We start from the raw sequence: 18,955 nt of genomic DNA, 5'->3' as shown, positions 1-18,955 counted from the left end.
TAAGGATTAATGTAAAACTGGGTATTTAGGGATAAAGTGAATTTTTATGTATTGCCCAATGCTCTCCATTGGGGATTCAGAACTTTGGCAAGAGACAAGATGTGACTCAACTCTCCTCTCTAGGACAGTCTGTCCTACTCCAGACTGTCTCTGGGAGTGAAGTACTCCCATACAGTTAACTTCAAGCCTCCGAATGATTCTGACAGAATGGGTTATCTCAATTTACCAAAGTTTGACACTGACTGTTTTTGTTTTGTTTTGCTGGAGGATGGGGCTTACAAACTGAAATTTTTTTTCTACTAAGTCACCTTTCTAAAAAATGGCTTCTTTTTTTTAAACTTAAAAATCTTTGCTATGTCTCTCAATCTCAGGGTTTAACTCTGCAAGATTGAGAACAACATTATGAATTAATCTTTCCAAGAGAAAGTATTTCATTTCCTAGATGCTAGATTAAATTTATTCTTTTCTGGGGAAAAAATATAAGAAAGCTGTCCTAAACTCAAAAGATTTTTATATTCTATAAGAGAGAAACAAAAAACTATGAAAAATATCCTAAATTCAGTAGATTTTTCTATTCTGGAAGACACAAACAAAGACCAAAAACTATGAGAAAGGTGTTTTGAACTCAGCAGATTTTCCCTTTCCAGAAAACAAAATTAAAAATCTTTGTATCATGAACACAATAGGGTTTTTAACATGCTATTAAAATATCTTACTTTTAAAGAGGAACTTTGAACATGTGCATAAGCCAAGTTTTTAAAAATGTGTAGCAGAATACTATATAATGATTGAGCTTATCCCCAAAGAACAAAATGAGAAAAATCTTTCTTCGCAGAAATGGGGGCCGCATAAAATAAAAGCCCTTAAAAAGGACTGAAATTTGAGAATTGGTTAAAGGAACCAAACTGTACCAACTGACACCATGAATTATTTTTATAAAGAAGACAAAGAAAATAGGGATAGTGGGACACCATTTTTATTTCAAATAAAGCAACAATACCTGCTTGTAATTATTTATATTTAAAGTGCATTTACACAGCTAGGAGAAAGAAAATATTGATTATTGAATATATTTCCTTGTCAGTTGACACATTTGGTCTTTCTAGTGATAAGCACTTACTGTGGTCCAGGTACTGTACTAAACACTGAAGATAATAATGGAAAAGCAAGACAGTTTCTTCTCTCAAGAAGCTCACATTTTCATATGTGATAAAGTATATTACCTTTGCAAAACTGAAAATGCTGCATAGAAGTAAGCCATTATTATTTTTATCCCCAACAAGGGGTCATCTACCTTCTTCCTGAAGACCTCTAGGCATGGAAAGGGAGTTCATGACCTCTGGAGGCATCCCACTGCCCTAATGGACGATTCTGATTATTAGGAAGAGTTTCCTTCTATTTATTCATTTATTCATTCACCAAATACGTATTAAACAACACTTGGATGCTAGGGGCAAAGACAAAATGAAACCTATTTACAGACACTTGCTCATTGTTCTGCTTTCTGTGGAATTAAGATTTGTATCAAATCAGTGGTTTAACGGTCATGTTTAACTTAGGCTAGGTTTTTATTTTTAAAATATAAGATTGTGATTATGCCCAGAATACAAATGGTAGGCCTCAAGAGGAGAGTGTGGGAAGGAAACACCAAAGTTCAAGATAACGTTCCTAAATGATTTAGATATAATTTTTTAAAAAAACACCTCTCAGGAGGACAGTTAACTTCAAGGCACAAGACTGTTCTAGCTGAATGGGGTATCTCTACTCTATAAACAGGGGGTCTTAAGAGGCAGCAGCTAGGTGGCATCATGGGTAGAGCCTGGAGTCAGGAAGACCTGGGTTCAAATCCTGCCTCAGATAACCTCCTAGCTTTGTGACCCTGGGCAAGTAATTTCACTTGCCTGCCTCAGTTTCCTCAACTATAAAAATATATTAATAGTATCTAACTCAGAGGACTGTTGTAAGGAACAAATGAGATAATATATATAAAGCACCTAGCACTTAATACATGCTTATCTTTTTCCCTTATTCCTCCTTCCCTTCTGGTGTCATGGACTTATTTCAGCTGTCTGGTAAAACTTAGAAACCTTCCTCTGTATAATTTATTTGATAAAAATAAAATACCAAGAATTACAAAAGAAATCATTTTTTTAAAAAATGTTCATCAAAATACATTTCTAATCCTTCCCAGATCCTGGGGTAAGAACTCCAGTTGACAAAGGTGTGACTTGGTTTACTTTTGTTCACTTTTTTAAAAGGGAGAGGGGGATCCTTGATACTGAGAACATTCACCTTTACTTGGGTAGGTAAGTAGGTATGTTTGCGGAAGGTAGAATACCTTACGCAAAAAGTCACTGGGGTAGTTCATTCTGCTTAGCTGCTCTTTTATGGGAAGGGATGTTACAAGTAATGGTTTACTGAAGTTAGGGAATAGTAGGGAGGGAGGGATATATCCTGAAATGACTACTTTTAAAATAAAAATTATGCCTCTCTCATATTTTGGTCCTTTAAAATAACACGTTAAAAAACATCTGCAAACTACTTTCCCAAATCTCCTTGATTACAACAAAATAATGACTAGGAGTCCTTGCTCATTTCTTTTTCAGCATTAAAGTTACCAACAGAGTGTCATCTCTACAAATCCCAAGGGACATTTTGAAACTATAAAATCAGAGATGATCTTTAAAAGGGTAAAAAAAATGACAAACAGGAGTGGGTCGACCTTCCACTAAAAAACAGAGGAAGACAGCTATAGCAGATCAAGTGAGGGGAACACAAGAGATATTCAAAGGAGGGGGGAATGTCCCTGAGTGGGACACACAAGGAAGACCGTGCCGATGACTAGGAAAGAAACAAGCAAAACTCTTGGAGGAACAGATTTGATAAAGATGACACCTGGACAAGAGCCCTGGGGGCTGGTGAAACATCTGGGAGTCATTAACCACTGCACACATGTGGATGACTGCCAAAACAAGAGATACATGGAGATCTGGGGGGGGGGGCAATGGCAATGGGGAGCATTACCAAGAAGCTGGCACATTTTCCATAGGGCAGAAAGGAGAGGTCCACCTAAAGAACAGAGGCTCCTATCAGGACAGGTAATCCAAAAGTCACAACGTCTGGACCACAGAAGCAGACAGAGCTGAATGCCAATGGGCCCCATCCCAGAGTCTGAGGCAAAGTGGAAGTCCTGATCCAAATGGGAAAGTTGTTTGTGTTCCTAAACCAGAAATATGTGGGCCGAAGTCATTTGTGATTTATGGAAGCATCCCGTTTCAACCTGCTCACCACGATGCCGTGAGACACCAGCTGGTTGTACAACACAGGGAGCTGTGAATTGTCAGCTGATGGCTTCTCTAATTAGGAACGCAGATAATATATTGTGCCTGATTGTACCAGAGATCGCTCAGTTCTGAAAAAGCCCCATCTTTCCCAGAGGCAAACAGAAACATGATGTCTTGCAGAAGAAAGAAAGTTTTGCTTCATTTTCAGAAAATCAATTCGGATATGGGCTTTGGTCGCTCTGTCTGCGGCTTGTTTAGGTGGTATGTAGGACAATTCCAGAGAATCAGGGCCATGTATGATCTGGGTCAACCGAGCCAAGCATTGTGTGGGAAATCAAACTTCACAATGAGATGTTTTTTCTGGACATGGTCAATGCAGAAATTTATTTCTCTAGACAATGCATATTTGTTCTCCCCACTCCCCATCCCTGACCCAATGGAGGGAACTCTGTCCCCCTTCTCCACCCTATGGTCTCAGCTACAGTCCCACCCTCTGCAAGAAGTCTTTCCCAGTCCCCACTTAATTTTAGTACCTTTCCTCTGAAATGATCTCCAATCTATTATTTATGTTTGTACATCACTGTCTCTTCCATTATACTATGAAGTCTTTGAGATCAGAGACTATTTTGTCATCCTTTACAACTCCAGACCCTAGCACAGTACCTGGAACACAGCAGGTACTTAATAAATGCTTGTAAATTTACTAAATAAATATTTGGTCACTGAAAACAATTAAATTAAAATTTTAAAAATCAAGTTTAATAGTCACTCACCTAATAAAATGATCATCTTGGAAGTAAAAAAAAAACTAAGTTTCTATTCATGGCATGAGTGATTGGGAAAGCCCTAATTTGCTGGACTGGGGCATATCTCAGGAAGTGATAAATCCTTTAGCAAATGGCAAGTGTACATGTGTCTTGTTTGGCTCTATGGAAAGTATTATAGCTTAGCAAACCACCCCTGATCACCCATGTTATAAAATGATAGAAATAATAACTCACATTTATGTAGCACTTTAAAGTTGGCAAAGCAATCATACACTATTACATCTGAATTTTATAAGTGCCTAGGGAGGTAAATACAACAGGCACTGTTAGACCCATTTTAGAGATAAGGGGGCAGAGGCACAGAAAAATTAAGTGATTTGCACATGGTCACACAGCAGTATTAGGATTTGGACTTAAGTCTATTTGACTTACAACTAAAGCACCTAGTCTGATAAGATCCCCACTATAACATGCCCAATAAGTGTTCAGTCTTGAATTGAAGACCTTGAATGAAGGGCAGCCTACCATTAGATTACGAGCTCCTTGACAGAAGGAACTATCTTTTTGTCACTTTGTGTATCCCCGGCACTTAGTACAGTGCCTGGCATATAACAGGTGCTTTATAAATGTTTATGATGAATGACCACTCCATCCATTTTCAACTGCACAACTCATCCATGTTCTCCATTAGTTTTTTTTTGGAGGGGTGGAATCTACCATCACCTCCCCCATCCTGGGAGATCTTCTTGGGCCCTCCTCTTCTCCTTCTATACTATTGCTTGGGGATCTCTTCAGCTCCCATGGATTCAATTATCCTCCCTATGCTAATGATTCTGGCTATCCAGCCTTGACCTCTCTGCTAACCTAGAGATTTGCATCTCCAACTGGCTATTGGATGTCCAGTAGATATCTTAAATTCAACATGTCTAAAACTGAACTGATAAATCACCCCCCCCCAACTTCCCCCTTTTCAAACTTCCATGAAAAGGGCAACACGATCTTCCCAATCACCCAGGCTTAAAACCTAGGTGTCATCCTTGGCCCCTCACCCTCTCTTACCTCCCACATCCATTCTGTTGCCAAGGCTTGTCACCATCTTGATGCAGGCCTTTATCATCTCATGCCTGAGCTATTCCAGCAACCTGAAGGTTAGGCTCCCTGCCTCAAGTCTCTCCCCATTCCAGTCCACCCTCCATTCAGTGACCAAAGCGCCAGTCGGACCATTTCACTCTATAAACTCCACTGGCTCCCTATCCTCTCCAGGATTACATAGAAAACGCTACTTTTGTTCACAGCTCTTGATAACCTGCCCCGCCCACAACCTTCTTTGTTCTCTTACACCTTAGATACTTCACCCCCTCCCCACACGCCCCCCTACCCACTCTGCTATCCAGTGACATTGACCACCCTGCTCCATCTCCAGTCTCCAGGCATCCCCCCTTCCTGGAATGCCCTCCCTCCTCATCTCACCCTCCCAGCTTCCTTCAAGTCCCAGATAATATCCCACCTTCTACAGGAAGTCTTTCCTGATCCCCCTTAATTCTAGTGCATTCTCTCTGTTGGTTATCTCCAATTTATCCTGTATATACCTTGTCTGTACATAGTTGTTTGCATGTTGTCTGCCCTATCAGACTGTGAGCTCCTTGAGGGCAGGGACTGATTTTTTTTTTTTGCCTTTCTTTGCATCCTCAATGCTTAGCACACAGTAGGTGTTTAATAAATATTTATTGACTGATTGAGAATACCATTGGCTCACATTAGCTGCCTACTAGTTATGCTCTTGCCTCATGGACAAGTCGTCTTCTTTTTCAAACACAGATTTATGTAATGACAACCTTTAACCTTCTGTATCCAGATTAGCACTCCAAAAATACAGAATGCAGAACAGGCATAAAGTTTCACGAAGAGGGCCGGTCATTCTTCCCAGAAAATGTGCTCTCCAATTAGCTCAATCCATTTCCCCAAATGGCCACACTTTGGTCTAAACCAAACCAGCAAGCATTTAATTGAGCTGGGCTTGTGCTAAGCACTGTGTTTGGCATTGTGATTGGGCACAAGGAGGACATAAGAAGGATTCCCTTGTCCTCACTGAAAAGCAGGCTGCTGCTCCCAGGTGTCATGGTAAACACTCGGCTGGCAATGCCCAAAGTACAATACCAGTCTTTGCTTTCTTACCTCAACATAAATGTGCCCATTTTCTGCCACTGCTAAGATGCCTGAGACGGGCACCAGGAAGAGGTCTGTATCATACAGCTCCATGTTGAAGGTGATGTTCTGGACCTGGGGCTGATGGGATACATCTGGAGTACCAGTGTGTCTCAGGCTGCAATTAAACTGGGAAAAGCCAGAGGTAAAGCAATAAATCACAACACTGCATCAAAGCATGAAGAATGCCCAGCCAGCTTTACGAACTCAGACAACTAAAGTAAAACATGATTTTTTTGCCACTCCCCTCATAAGGCACAGAAATATCCTTCCCCACCAACCATTCTCCCAAGCCAAATACGTACCACGATAATTTCAGGCCTGCTTATGAAGAAACTATCTCCTTCATCTACATCTCCTGGAAAGCCATTATTGCCTGACTCTAGGTCTTCGTAGTCAGTGGGCCAGCCGCTGCTATCCCCGGGGGCCGATACCTGCATTATAATCTATACAGAAAGAAAGCATGAGGCATGAGTAAAAAACACAGCAGAAGGCCCCAACCACCATCATTTCTACACCATGAGTTCCCCATATGAACAATTCTGATGGTAGTAATAGATTAATGCTTGGGAGAAACTTATCTAAATTACAAAATGAAATTGAAAACCAAAGTCTTTAAGAGGAGACATTTTAAGGGAGGGTTAGCTGATGGTAGAACACCATTAAGTTTCTTTAATAATTTTCTTTTAAATAAAAATTCAAAAGTGCAAGTCAAGGAGACCATGGCAGAGCACCCAGGCCTTACCTATTGAAATAAGCTTGCCCAAGGCCCTAGCTTGAACTTTATTTGTAAGGACAGTCTCTCTAGGGACCAACCAAGAAACTTAGCTAAAAATTGTCACTTAATGGACAAACAGATACATACAAAGAGTAATTCATCACACATGTCACCATATGCAAACACAAGGAGTCTTCCTTCCTTGTATACATTCTCCCATAGTTTTATGTTTTTTTAAAGGGCAGCATGATATTTAGTGTGGCACTGGAGTTGAAGGACCTGGGCTCATATCTTGTCTCTTCTATTTATTCACTATGGGCAAATCATGTCACCTTTCTGGGTCTCAATTTCCTCATCTATAAAATGAGAATGTTGAACTAAATGAGGTCCAAGGTCCCTTCTAGTTCTGAATCCTATGAAATATTTGTGGTCCTCTGCTTTGGGGCATAGAAAAGGGAGATGTGAGAAGATACCAGCTCAAGAACTTCTTAGTAAATGACTTTGGGTTAGTCACTTGAATGTCTTTGAGCCTCAATTTACTCATCTGTAAAACAGACATAATAATTCTACTATCTACCTCAAAGTGTTGTTATGGAGAAAGTTCTTTGTATATGGCAAAGAGATATGTAAGTTTGGGCTGTTATCATTATTACATTTGAGAGAAATGATTATTAATAACCAATTATGGGAGCGATCCAGGCTTTTTCCCTGTCCTATTTCCTTGTTCAAAGCCCAGCCTTTTGAAGGACATTACTGACCTCTGCCAAAAATTTACCCCACCTAAACCATCTTATCCAAGGTGAATTCCTTGCCCACTGTGGTCCACTCAAGCAAGTTTGAGTGGAGGTAGATCCTTTGTCTATAATGTCCAAAGCTGGGGGTGGTCTGGGTGTAGAGATAATCTCTTTGTCCAAGAGCGACATGATGCCACTCTCTCAGCCCCTAATTGGAGTGGTCTACAAAATGAAATCAAAGGAGGAAACCTTCATTCATATAACCTTCATTTCCACTTCTCATTGTAATATTCATTCTTTCATTAATTGGTGCCACCCTAAAGAACACTCACTCTTCCAATGGCAAATAAACTAAGAGCCCCCTGACTTGAGGGGTCTTTGGCATCCAAGAGTGTCACTGACCTCTTTTATTAATAAAATGCTGGCATTATTAATAAAATGATTAATTACCCAGAAATTCTGTCTCTTGGACTTTTTAAACATCACACATTATTCTGAAAGGTACCATAGCAGTGAACCCAGAGTCATCAAGAACATCTGAGTTTAACTCCAGTCTCAGACCCATACTAGCCATGTGACCCTGGGCCCAGATTCCTCAAATGTCAAACAAGGATAGTAATAACACATCTCTCTCAACGTTGTTGTGAGGATCAAATGGGATATTTGGAAACTGCCTCGCCAACCTTAAAGGGTATCATAGGTACTAGCCACTAAAATGATAATGATGATGATGAGGAAGAGACTGGTCCACTACAGTAAGATGGCAGCCAAAACCATATCCTTCCTGTTCTCCTTCTCAGCCCTTTTTCAACTGTCCAACTGTATCTTCTTTCTTGCTAATCTCTTATCTACCACTTCTCTGTCTTGGTGCAGATGAGAATTTCACATTTTGAGCAAGAACAGACTCTTTTAAAGAGTGCTTAAGAGGAGTGAGTACTGGGCCAGGCCAAGCTCAGAATGGAAAGCGTCCATGGCAGCTGGCTGGGCGATGAGCAGCCCATAACTCAACACATTCTCCTCATGTCCACGTAGGGAGGTTCTCTAGAACTCCTTCAAACTGTCATCTGAGTCAACAATATGATTTCCCACTTTGCACACTTAGATCAGGACCACGTTTTAATACAAAATCTTTACAGCAGCTCTGAGGGCTAACAGATAAGACGAGGTATGAACAAGGAACCAAAATATTAATTAAGACGATATCATGGGAAGGCAATAAAGAACCCTTTTTCATGTTAGTCAGGGTCCCTGGAGGAAAGCCTAAATAAACAAATTAACTAGGCTGTTACAGATGGCAGAATGGGTAGACAGCAGGCCTTAGAGCCAGAGGGACCTGGGTTCAAGGCCAGCCCCTTACACACAGCAGCTATGTGACTCTTTGCAAGTCACTGTAACTTCTCAATGACGTAAGTAACTAAATTGCCAAGAAGATGCTGATCTGCATTGATCAAAGGTATTAGTTTCTTCACCTGATAATTCCTTATATCAATGAAATCACAAGTTCCCTCCCTATTTTTTATTTTATTTTATTTTGGACATATTAAGCATGAAGTAGGATATCCAAGGAGATATGATCAACAAGCAATTGAAAATATAAGATGGAAGAGATGGGAAAAGACCAGAGATGTTCATTTTGGAGCCACACAGGGACCAGAGAGTCATGGAACTGGAGGAGACGGTCAATGGAGGGAGTGTGGAAAGAGGTGAGAAGAGGCCTCAGGACAGGTGCTGGGGAAGACTATTAGAGCCAGAGGGAGGAAGAAGACTGACTGCAGGGGTCTAAGAAGAACAGCCAGGCAGGCAGAGGAAGAACCAGGAGAGAGCATTATCCTAGAAGCCAAGAGAAGAGAAAATATAAAAGAAGAGGACTTTTCAGCAGGGTCAGATAGTGTAGGAAAAGTCAAGGACGCTGAGGACTGAGGAAGAGTTTGGAAAGTAAGAAAGAGATCACCGGGACCTTAGAGAGAGAAGTTTCTAGTAGAGTAGTGGGGAAGGAAGCAAGACTGCTAATGGTCTTTTAAGTCCTGCAATTCAATGACTCAATCGATCTCCTGATTTAGACACAGACTCAGGAATGCTAGTGCTAAAAAAAAAATTTTGCAAAACTCTTAAGGACTAGAAAAGTTTATATTCAACCTGAACATTTTACTTTGAATTTTCTCACATCTACCAAAATCTCCTTAATATAATATGACAATATAATATAACATAACACAGTAATATAATATAGTATCAAATTATAATACAATGTAATGACATATTATATGATAGAATATATAGCACCTTTCTTGCAAGAAACGTAGACTTAGCTTCCCCACAGACTTAGATACAATTAAAAGGTACCCTGCCTCCAAAAAAAAAAAGAAAGAAAGAAGAGAAAGGAGAAGCAAAGTATATTAAATTTCCTTTCAAGCTCTGGCCTGGCTTCTCTGGCCTACAGTACTCGGGCTGGTTACTTATTTTCATGGCAACTTTAAAGTTCTGTTATCAGAACTTAATAGCTCCTGGGTCAGCATATGACACATCTTACCTGGGTGACCCTGCCCACGTCACTTGTGGCTGAAGAAACAAAGGCTCAGGAAAGTTACCTGTGAAACTCGGGTTTCACAGTGAGAAATCTAAGCAGGGCTTTGAAAGAAACGGCCTCACGGAGCACTCACCGAGTTATAATAAACCACGCTGTCAGGGGCAGACAGTCGTTGCTGCGTACCACAGCCTTTCAGGGATGATTCCAAAATGAAATGACTTCCATTCATCTTGGCCTTGCAGGTCGGATCCGACAGGGACAGTTCTGTCCCCGTGTAGCCGTTAGCCTAGAAGAACCATCACCAAAAGCAACATTGGTAATCAAATAAAAAACATTACTATACAGCAACGGCTTCACTAAGCCTTCTTTCTATGGAAGGGATGCTCATAGAAGCTTGCATTTAACCCCTTCTTCTTCCCCCTGCAACACATACCCCTCCTCTCAGCCACCCTCTCCTTAGCTAAGATCAAAATCTCAAGGACTGTCAGAGTTCAATAGAAAAGTATCAACATTCAAAGATTTAGAACCCTCCTCACTGGGAGAAATGGGTACCAGGCAAGGAAGGAACCCAAGGAAAGGAGGGTCTAGTTCACTAAGAAAAAGTGAGCAGCGAACGAGGAAGCATATTTGCCACAGACTGTTAGAAGAAAGCTAGGGTCTGGAAGACTCGGGTTCCAATCCCACCTCTGATAATTACTAGCTGTGTGGGCATCTCTTGGCCTCAGTACTGTCAAATGTCAAATGGGTATAATAATACTGTGAGTGCCTAACCGAGTATCAGGCTCAAATGAGATGATGCAAGCAAAATGCCTTGTTAACCTTAAAGCATATATAAATAATAATGATAGTTAGAATTTGTATACTGCTTTACACATATTATTTCATTTAATCTCATAATGACTCAGTTGAGAAACTCAGGTTGGAAGAGATCAAGGGACTTGCCAAGGGTCACACAGTAAGTGTCTGAGACAGGATTTGAACTCAGAACCTCCTGACTCCAGTCTAACACTCTATATGCTGCACCACCCAGCTACTCCATACTGTTAGGTATTGCTATTATTGTTGCTGGTTTCTTCTCTCCCGTATGAAACTGCACCAACCTGCAGAGAATCCTTTTCAATAGCCACAAGCATCTTTTCACCATCACAGGAGACAGAGAAGGCAATGTCCACATGTCTTTGTGCTTCTTGGGGCTCCCTGAGGCTGGGAAACAGCTGGAGGGTGGGGTGGAGAGGCTTCTTTGGCCGAGGGAAGCCATCCTCTCCCTTCTCCTCGTGTCTCCCTTTCCTGTTGATGGGAGGGAATGGAAAAGGAAAACTTCCCCCTGGGAATGAAGGGTTCTCTGGGGAAGGCAGAGGGCTTCCTCCTAGGAGTATCTGAAGCTCAGGAGGAGTGGAATGTTCTTCCTCGTCACTCATCTCTTCTAGAAACGAGAGAAGGGAATGCAGAAACACAACGTCAAGGGTCGATAGTCAGGTTATATATGCCTGCAAGTTAGCTGCGTCAAGGACAGCAAGAAGTCTAATTAATAAGATGGCCTTAGGTGAAATTATTTCCACTGAGGAATAAAATGAGAAAGGGCATAGTATGACAGAAAAGCAATAGACCAGGAGGCGCAGAACCTGGGTTCTAATCCTGGCTCATCTGATAACTGGCTGTGTAGCCTAGTAGGCAAGCCCACCCTGCCTCTCTGGGCTTCATTTTCCTCTTTGCTAAAATGAGATTGAACATTGAAGATGAGCTTGTTAATGATTTTAAGACCTAAATGGGACAAGCAATTAGCACAGTGCTTCCCAAACAGTGATATTAGTCAATAAGGATAACAATAAATGTTAAATAAATGCTTCTGGATTAACTGATAAAATCAATTGATCTGAGCTGTCCCAAACAGTCTCCCAGTTTCTTTTCAGTCCACTGCAATGGATTCTCTAATGATTTCTTACAAAAGGAAGCTTGGACTGCTGCATCAAGAGTCAGTAATATGACTCCTGTTGTGTGGGTGCCCCTGAATAAATCACTATGGAGGAGAGAAAGGATGTGATTTGCCTGAGGTCACATAGCTAGCAGTGGCAGAACCAGGATTCAGGTATCTCCTAGTGCTCTTCCCGTGTTTTCACACTTGCAGTGAAGGCAAGAACAACACTGAGATATTCTCCATAGGTTAAAAGTCATCATACTTACCATTCTTTTAGGTTTTTTAAATTATTATTTACTTTTTGCATTCATTAAAATTTTTTTTGAGTTTCAGATTCTCTCTCTCCCAACCCTCCCCCACCTATTGCAAAAGCAAGAAATGTGATATCAATTATACATGCAAAACATATTTCCATATTAGCCATGTTACCAGAAAAAGCAAGAAAAATAAAGTGGAAAAAATGTTTCGACTGGCATTCAGACTCCATCAGTTCTTTCTCTGGAGGTAGACAGCATCTTTCATCCTAAGTCCTTTGTAATTATCTTGGATCATTCCATTGATCAGAATAGCCAAGTTACTCACAGCCGCTTATTGTACGATACGGCTGTTAGGGTGTACAATGTTCTCCTGGTTCTGCTCATTTCACTTTGAATAAGTTCATATAAGTGTTCCCAGCTTACCATTATTCTCAAGCCAAAGATGAAATCGGTTAGCCACCGGAGCCATCGTGTAGGACGTCACTGGACTGTAGCCATTATCGAAGGCCCACTTGACCAAATTTTCTTGAGTTGAAGGAATGTCATTTCTAATGGATTTTGTCATAACCATGGATCTCTCACTTTCTTTCCCAAAGCCGATGCTATTTGGGGCCTGAGGATAATAAAGAAATAACCTAGTAAAGATTCTTTTACGTAGATAAAATCAATATTTGACAAGAATAAAATTCAATTTTTTTTCTTTTTGAAAATTTTGCTTTCGGTCAGTGAGTCAATCAACAAACCATCATTTATTAGGTCCCTACCATGTGCCAGGCATCATACCAATAGCTAGAGATACAGAAAAAGGTAAAAGACAGTCCCTGCCCTCAGGAAGTTCACAGTCTAATGAGGGAGAGAACATGCAAATAACTATATACAAGTTATAGATATAGACTGGATAAATTGATGATAATTAACAGAGGAAAGGCACGAGCATTGAGGAAATTCAAGAAAGCCTTCTTATAGAAGATACAACTAGCTGAGATTTGAAGGAAGCCAGGGAAGGCAGGAGGCAGAGATGAGGAGGGAGGGCATTCCAGGCATGTGGGACGGCCAGGGTGGGGGGATGTAGCATCAACTGAGAAAGACCGAAAGGAGGCCAACGTCATCACGGGATGCACGTTTAGGGGGTAAAGTATAAGAACACAGGAAAAGTAGGAAAGGGCCGGCTTATGAGTCCTTTATAAATCAAATGGAAGATTTTAAAATATTTATGAATATTTATATTGATATAAATTCATTCTATGTGATTAAATTATCATAGTGCATATAATTAAATGCTTATATTAAATAATTATATATTATGTTTGTGTATTATATTTGTTATTTATATTATGTATATATTTTTATTGTATTTATATACAAAATATTCATAACCATCAACTTTGCCCAGTGATTTTTCCCAGGGTGGGGGGGACCTCCCTGCACCCATGAATTCTGACACCTCTTCTCTAGCTTACAGTCTTAGAAGAGCTGCCTAGAGCGTAGAGGCCAGTCAGGAGCCCCAAATCTCCCTGGGCCCAAGGCTGGCTCACTATCCACTCAGCCGTGCTCCTGCTAATCTCCAGAGACACAAGGGAGTAAGCAGCCATCTCACATCACCCCCCCCCCCCCCCCCCGTTTATGGTGTCCACCCAGCACCCTGTACTGAGAAGCACAAGTGAGTGTTTAAATCATTAAACACAGACACACATTTCAAAAGGAATGTTCTTCTCCAAATCAGACTCTTCTTTCTTCATACCAACTGATAAAACATATGTTTACTATAATATATAAACACTAGAATGGAGCTGTGATCTCATCAGAAGGGGCAGGGATAGGACACTGAACTAGGGAGTCAGAAAGAAACAGATTCAAATCCCACCCTAGACACTGACTAGCTGAATGACCCTGGACAAGTCACTTAAGCTGTATGGATCTCATTTTCCTCATCTATAAAATGAAAGAGTGAAATCCAGTAGACACTTAGGTCCTTTCCATCTCTAAATCTGGTGATGCCATAATGGATAGAACATTGGGCCTGGAGTCAAGAAGACCTGAGTTCAAATCCAGCCTCAGAGACTTGATAGCTGTGAGACCCTGGGCGAGTCACTTGACCTTGTTTGCCTCAGCTCCTCATCAGTAAAATGAGCTGGAGAAGGAAATGGCAAACCGCTCCAGTGTCTCTGCCAAGAAAACCCCAAATGGGGTCATGAAGAGTTGGACACAACTGAAACAACCGAATAACAAAAAGTTTTACAAAACTTTTCCATAGGTCTGGTCTGGAAATTGAGGTCCAGGGATTAAACAGTAAGGTCATCATGGGCTAAGTCAGCATTAATCCTGCCAACAGAAATTCCAACAATGGATTCCGTGACCTGCTCCGATTCGTGACAATAATTTTTTAAAATAATAAAAAGGTCACTAGGAATTTCCTTTTCTAAAATAGCCTTCGTTATAATGTACAGGATGCTTGGAAGAGGGATCCTGAAATGCAAGTTATATCATCTCATGTTCTAATGCATTAAATAATTTCAGGGTCGCCTGCAAAATGCAGTCTTACAACACACGGAAGCCTCTGATGGGAGTTCCTTGTTTAGCTACAGGGGACGCGGAATTAACAGGAGCTTTGAATGGAAAAGCTAAATGTAGAAATCTTCCAAGAGAAAAAAAAAAAGAGGTGAGTAAGGATGAAAAGGGAAAATCCCAGGTTCTCAGATACACAAAACTTTGAGCTCTTCCCTTGTAGGGGACGGCAAAGTCACTGGGGAGTGGGGAGGATGGCTCGATGCTAACAAGTGGGCACAAGGGATCATGCATCACATTTTCAACAACTGGGGCAGGACAGCAGCCTGATCCAACCATCGTGCAGATCAGATCGCTGTCACGCTGCCTAAGAAAATCGCTTTATTTCTCATGCCCAGCCTTCCTTCTCTTGCACGCATGGGGCATTCTTGCTGAATTCCCCATTTGTTAGCCCCTAACATGACGAAATCTTAATCTTTTCCCACTGTAAAACCAGCGGTTCACAGGGCCCAGCCCTGCCAAAAGGATGTAGGTCAAGGGTCTCAAGGATTGCAATCCAAAGCTTAAATGACCCTGCCCCTTTTATTTTCCCATCCCCAAACATGTTGAGTGAAGGGCCAAGCTGGCTTACAAGAGCCGCACAAAGACAAAGGGTCCCCAGGACTGGATTTAGCGCACGTCCTCATTTGAGACTATAAGGTTGATAGCTGAGGGTTCTCAAAACTTTTCATGTGCTCTAGACACCTCTGGTGGCCTGATGAAGCCCACAGAGTATTCTCAGAAACATCATTTGTTGTCTACGTTCATAATCGAAAAGAGTATTTAATTTCTGTTAGAGAAAATAAAGATGTAATTGTTTTCCCATGTATGCTCATGGACTCCTTGTAATCTATTCATGGATCCCTTGGGGGGGGGGGTCAATGGACCCCAGATTAAGAAAACCTGATTTATAGGATGAAAACCTTTGAGAACTCCCAACCATTTAAGGGAAGGGGCAGCTTGTCAGGAAAAGGGAAGAGAGAAAGCTGGACGGAGGTAAAAGGAGGTCCCGATGTTATGCCTTTGGATTTGGGCAGGTTCTTCTATAGATTTCCAAGCAGGCTGGCTGAGACTGTGACTCCAAATAATGTCAACTGGCCTCCCATGTTCTATTCTTTTATGTTTCGACAGCTGAGAAAGTATCATCCTAACAGCCTCCTGTCCCTTTTTTAACCAATATAGTATGATCTGTTTATACCTTTCCACATCAAATCTTGGGACTGTCAGCATTCATCCTACTGATCTGCCCTGGAACTTACAAGGCTAAAAATCCATTTGCACTTTTTCTAAAGTGGCCAGGTTTAAGAAATGGGGAGTCTGAGACAGACTAACTGGAAGGAAGACTTCTCTCTTGCTCTTGGCCTTGCCAGCCATCAATCCCGAAGTGGCTCTAGCAGCTGGATCCAGTTTCCTTCTTTCCCTAACTCGTAAGTTCTTTGGCCCCATCTTGAAATAGATGGAAGAGATAATGATCAGATCTATATAGATATATACATACACATATACATATATATATACAGATACAGATATGATGATCGTATATGTGTATGCAGGTATTTACATGATGAATAGATGATCTCCTGAGACATACAAGCCAAGGAGATTAGAAGACAGAGGGCATGTGTCTTTATCAATCATAAGGCTGATATTAGAATTTTGGGGGTGTCTCCATCATTAGAATGTGAGCAGGGGCTGTTTCCGCCTTTCTTTGTTAACACGAGTGCCTAGGAAAACGCCCGCACAGTGTAAGCACTCAATAAATTCAAGCTGATTGACTGACTGATAAAATAACAATGGTATCATGGAATAGATACCACCTAAAATGCTCATTTCCATCCTCCTTTTATACTATGTAGGCATTCCTTATTAAAAATGCAGCAATGTATACTCCTATCCTAACCTAGCACAATGCCCCACACATGGTAGGTGCTTAATAAATGCTGTTTATTGGGTTTTTTTAAAAAATAAAATGCTGCTTTTAGTTGACTATCATGGAATCTTATGTCAGAAGATGGCCTTCAGAAGCCATCATGTGCCAATTATAACTGAATTAGAATTCTCTCCAAGTGATCATCGAGTCTTATTTTGAAGACCTCCAGATTTGGAGAACACACCCCCATTCTGCTTTGGGATAACTCTCGATCTGGAAGATTTTCCAGACATCAAGTCTAAATTTGACTCTGTAACTCACCCCAATGCCCCTAGTTCTGTCCTCTGCCCTTAACAAATCTGATTCTCTTCCATGGAGAGTCCTTTAAATACTTAAAGACGGCAGTCCTGTCCCCACCCAGGCTTCTCTTTTCCAGGTTAAATATCCCCAGCTCCTTCATCCAATCCTCCTGCAGCATAATCTCGAGGCCCTTCACCATCTCAGTTACCTTCCTTTGAAAGCTCTCTAGCTGCCCTTATCAATATACACAGGCTGTCCCAAAAACCTTTGCGCAGCTTTAAGTTATCAAAAATCTTGGTGTAGCTTTAAGTTATCAAAAATTTTAGGGTAGTTTTAAGCTCTGAAAAATCTTAGTGCAGCTTTAAGTTCTGAAAACTCTTAGTGCAGCTTTAAGTTCCGAAAACTCTTAGTGCAGCTTTAAGTTCCGAAAACTCTTGGTGCAGCTTTAAGTTCCAAAAACTCTTGGTGCAGCTTTAAGTTATCAAAGCTTAAAGCTGCAATAAGATTTTTGGCACAGCCTGGACCTAAAAAAGGAGAGCCTATGTTAGCTCCTCAATGCCTAACACTGTTTTCATATTTGTCCTGACTCATGCCATAATTCTTTACTCTTCTCAACAATTCTGGGGTCTTATTCAGCCTACCCCTGTGCAAGCAGGCACTGACATGGTTGAGAACTAACTATGAGACTGATGGAGTTTACTGCACTTTGCTTTGATGGTGTTTAGGGAACCACTCTTTACTAATGTGGATGTGCCTTTGAAAGAGTTGTATATTTCAAAAATGCCAGGTGTCACTATTAGAAAGACCCATGAGGATACAGAGTTCAAGGATGCCATTCTTTTTATTTAATTTTTCTATTTATTTTTTATTTTTATTTTTGGGGGGGGATGGTATAGATCTGTGATTTCACCAGTGTGGGGAATTTTCAGTGGAGAAACACCCAATTTAGAGCAACACTCACCTGCTACTAGCTTACAGTCTTAAAGAGTGGCCCAGAGTACCCATTTGCCCCACACCTAAAAACTAAGCCCTGTTCTTTGAGGCCTCAAATGTTCCTTGTTCCCTTCCCCCACCCTCATGCCCAAGCCCTCTTGAAAACAAACACCCTCATTCTGGCTTAGGCAATCCATTCTTCACTCTGCACAAGCATGTGTCTCCCACCGGGTGCGATCATAATTTACACGAAAGGCCTGGAGTTAGCAAAACCAAAAGCATGGAACCGATTGGGTAAGTAAAAAAAGCTCATGAAACATTACCTAATTGTTTAGTAATGTTGTCATGCATTGTCCAAAATTGGACTTGGCCAAGAGTTTTGAGGCAAAGAAAGGAATAAACACAGCCTGCTTTAGGACAAGCAATCTCATTTCTCGTCTTTTTGACTGAAAGGAGTGAGGGGCATTCAAATCTCCCCTCCCCAGTGCCAACAGATTAGGCCCCCAGGCCTTCAAGTTCGCAGATTTGGGGAGGGGAAGCATCTAGTTAAGAGTCATGGCAGAGGGAACATTCATACAAGAACTCCAGCAGGGAATTAAAAAGGACCATATGTTTTTGTCTTTCAAAGCATGATCCCTTTCCTGTTTTTGTTATTCTTAAATTAAAAACATTCCACTGGTGTGCCATGCTGCGAGGCAAAGACTCCCCTAGGTCATCAGAAGGAGCTTGGCCAAGGCAGGGCAAGGCAAACCAAACCCAGGGCTTCGGAAAATCATTTGGTCTTTCTTTATGCTGAACACCAAATGACTAGATCCCGATTGCCCACATAATGGCCTGTGAGGATCATGCCAGTGTTCAGAAACCACAGGAAAAAAAAAAAGGAACCCTCTGGGATTAAGTG

General features: G+C 41.2%; 1 protein-coding gene across 4 annotated transcripts in view; it reads right to left on the bottom strand.

Annotated features, from left to right (window-relative positions):
- The window catches only part of TGFBR3 (transforming growth factor beta receptor 3), a 235,195-nt gene that overhangs the window by 26,658 nt on the left and 189,582 nt on the right, over window positions 1-18,955 (bottom strand). For 3 of the 4 annotated variants that reach the window (XM_027838021.1, XM_027838020.1, XM_027838023.1), the window contains 5 exons: window positions 12,831-13,020; window positions 11,336-11,658; window positions 10,369-10,521; window positions 6,562-6,702; window positions 6,227-6,385 (listed from right to left, as the gene is read on the bottom strand). In XM_027838021.1, coding sequence (XP_027693822.1) covers window positions 6,227-6,385; window positions 6,562-6,702; window positions 10,369-10,521; window positions 11,336-11,658; window positions 12,831-13,020 — 966 coding nt within the window. The remainder of the gene's footprint in view (window positions 1-6,226; window positions 6,386-6,561; window positions 6,703-10,368; window positions 10,522-11,335; window positions 11,659-12,830; window positions 13,021-18,955) is intronic. The other variant, XM_027838022.1, reaches the window with a different exon arrangement.

This window comes from Vombatus ursinus, unplaced genomic scaffold (genome assembly GCF_900497805.2).
Source record: "Vombatus ursinus unplaced genomic scaffold, bare-nosed wombat genome assembly UNPS02014825.1, whole genome shotgun sequence".
Taxonomy (NCBI): Eukaryota; Metazoa; Chordata; class Mammalia; order Diprotodontia; family Vombatidae; genus Vombatus; species Vombatus ursinus.
Note: the sequence above shows the minus strand (reverse complement) of the source record. Positions and strands in the feature narration are given on the sequence as shown.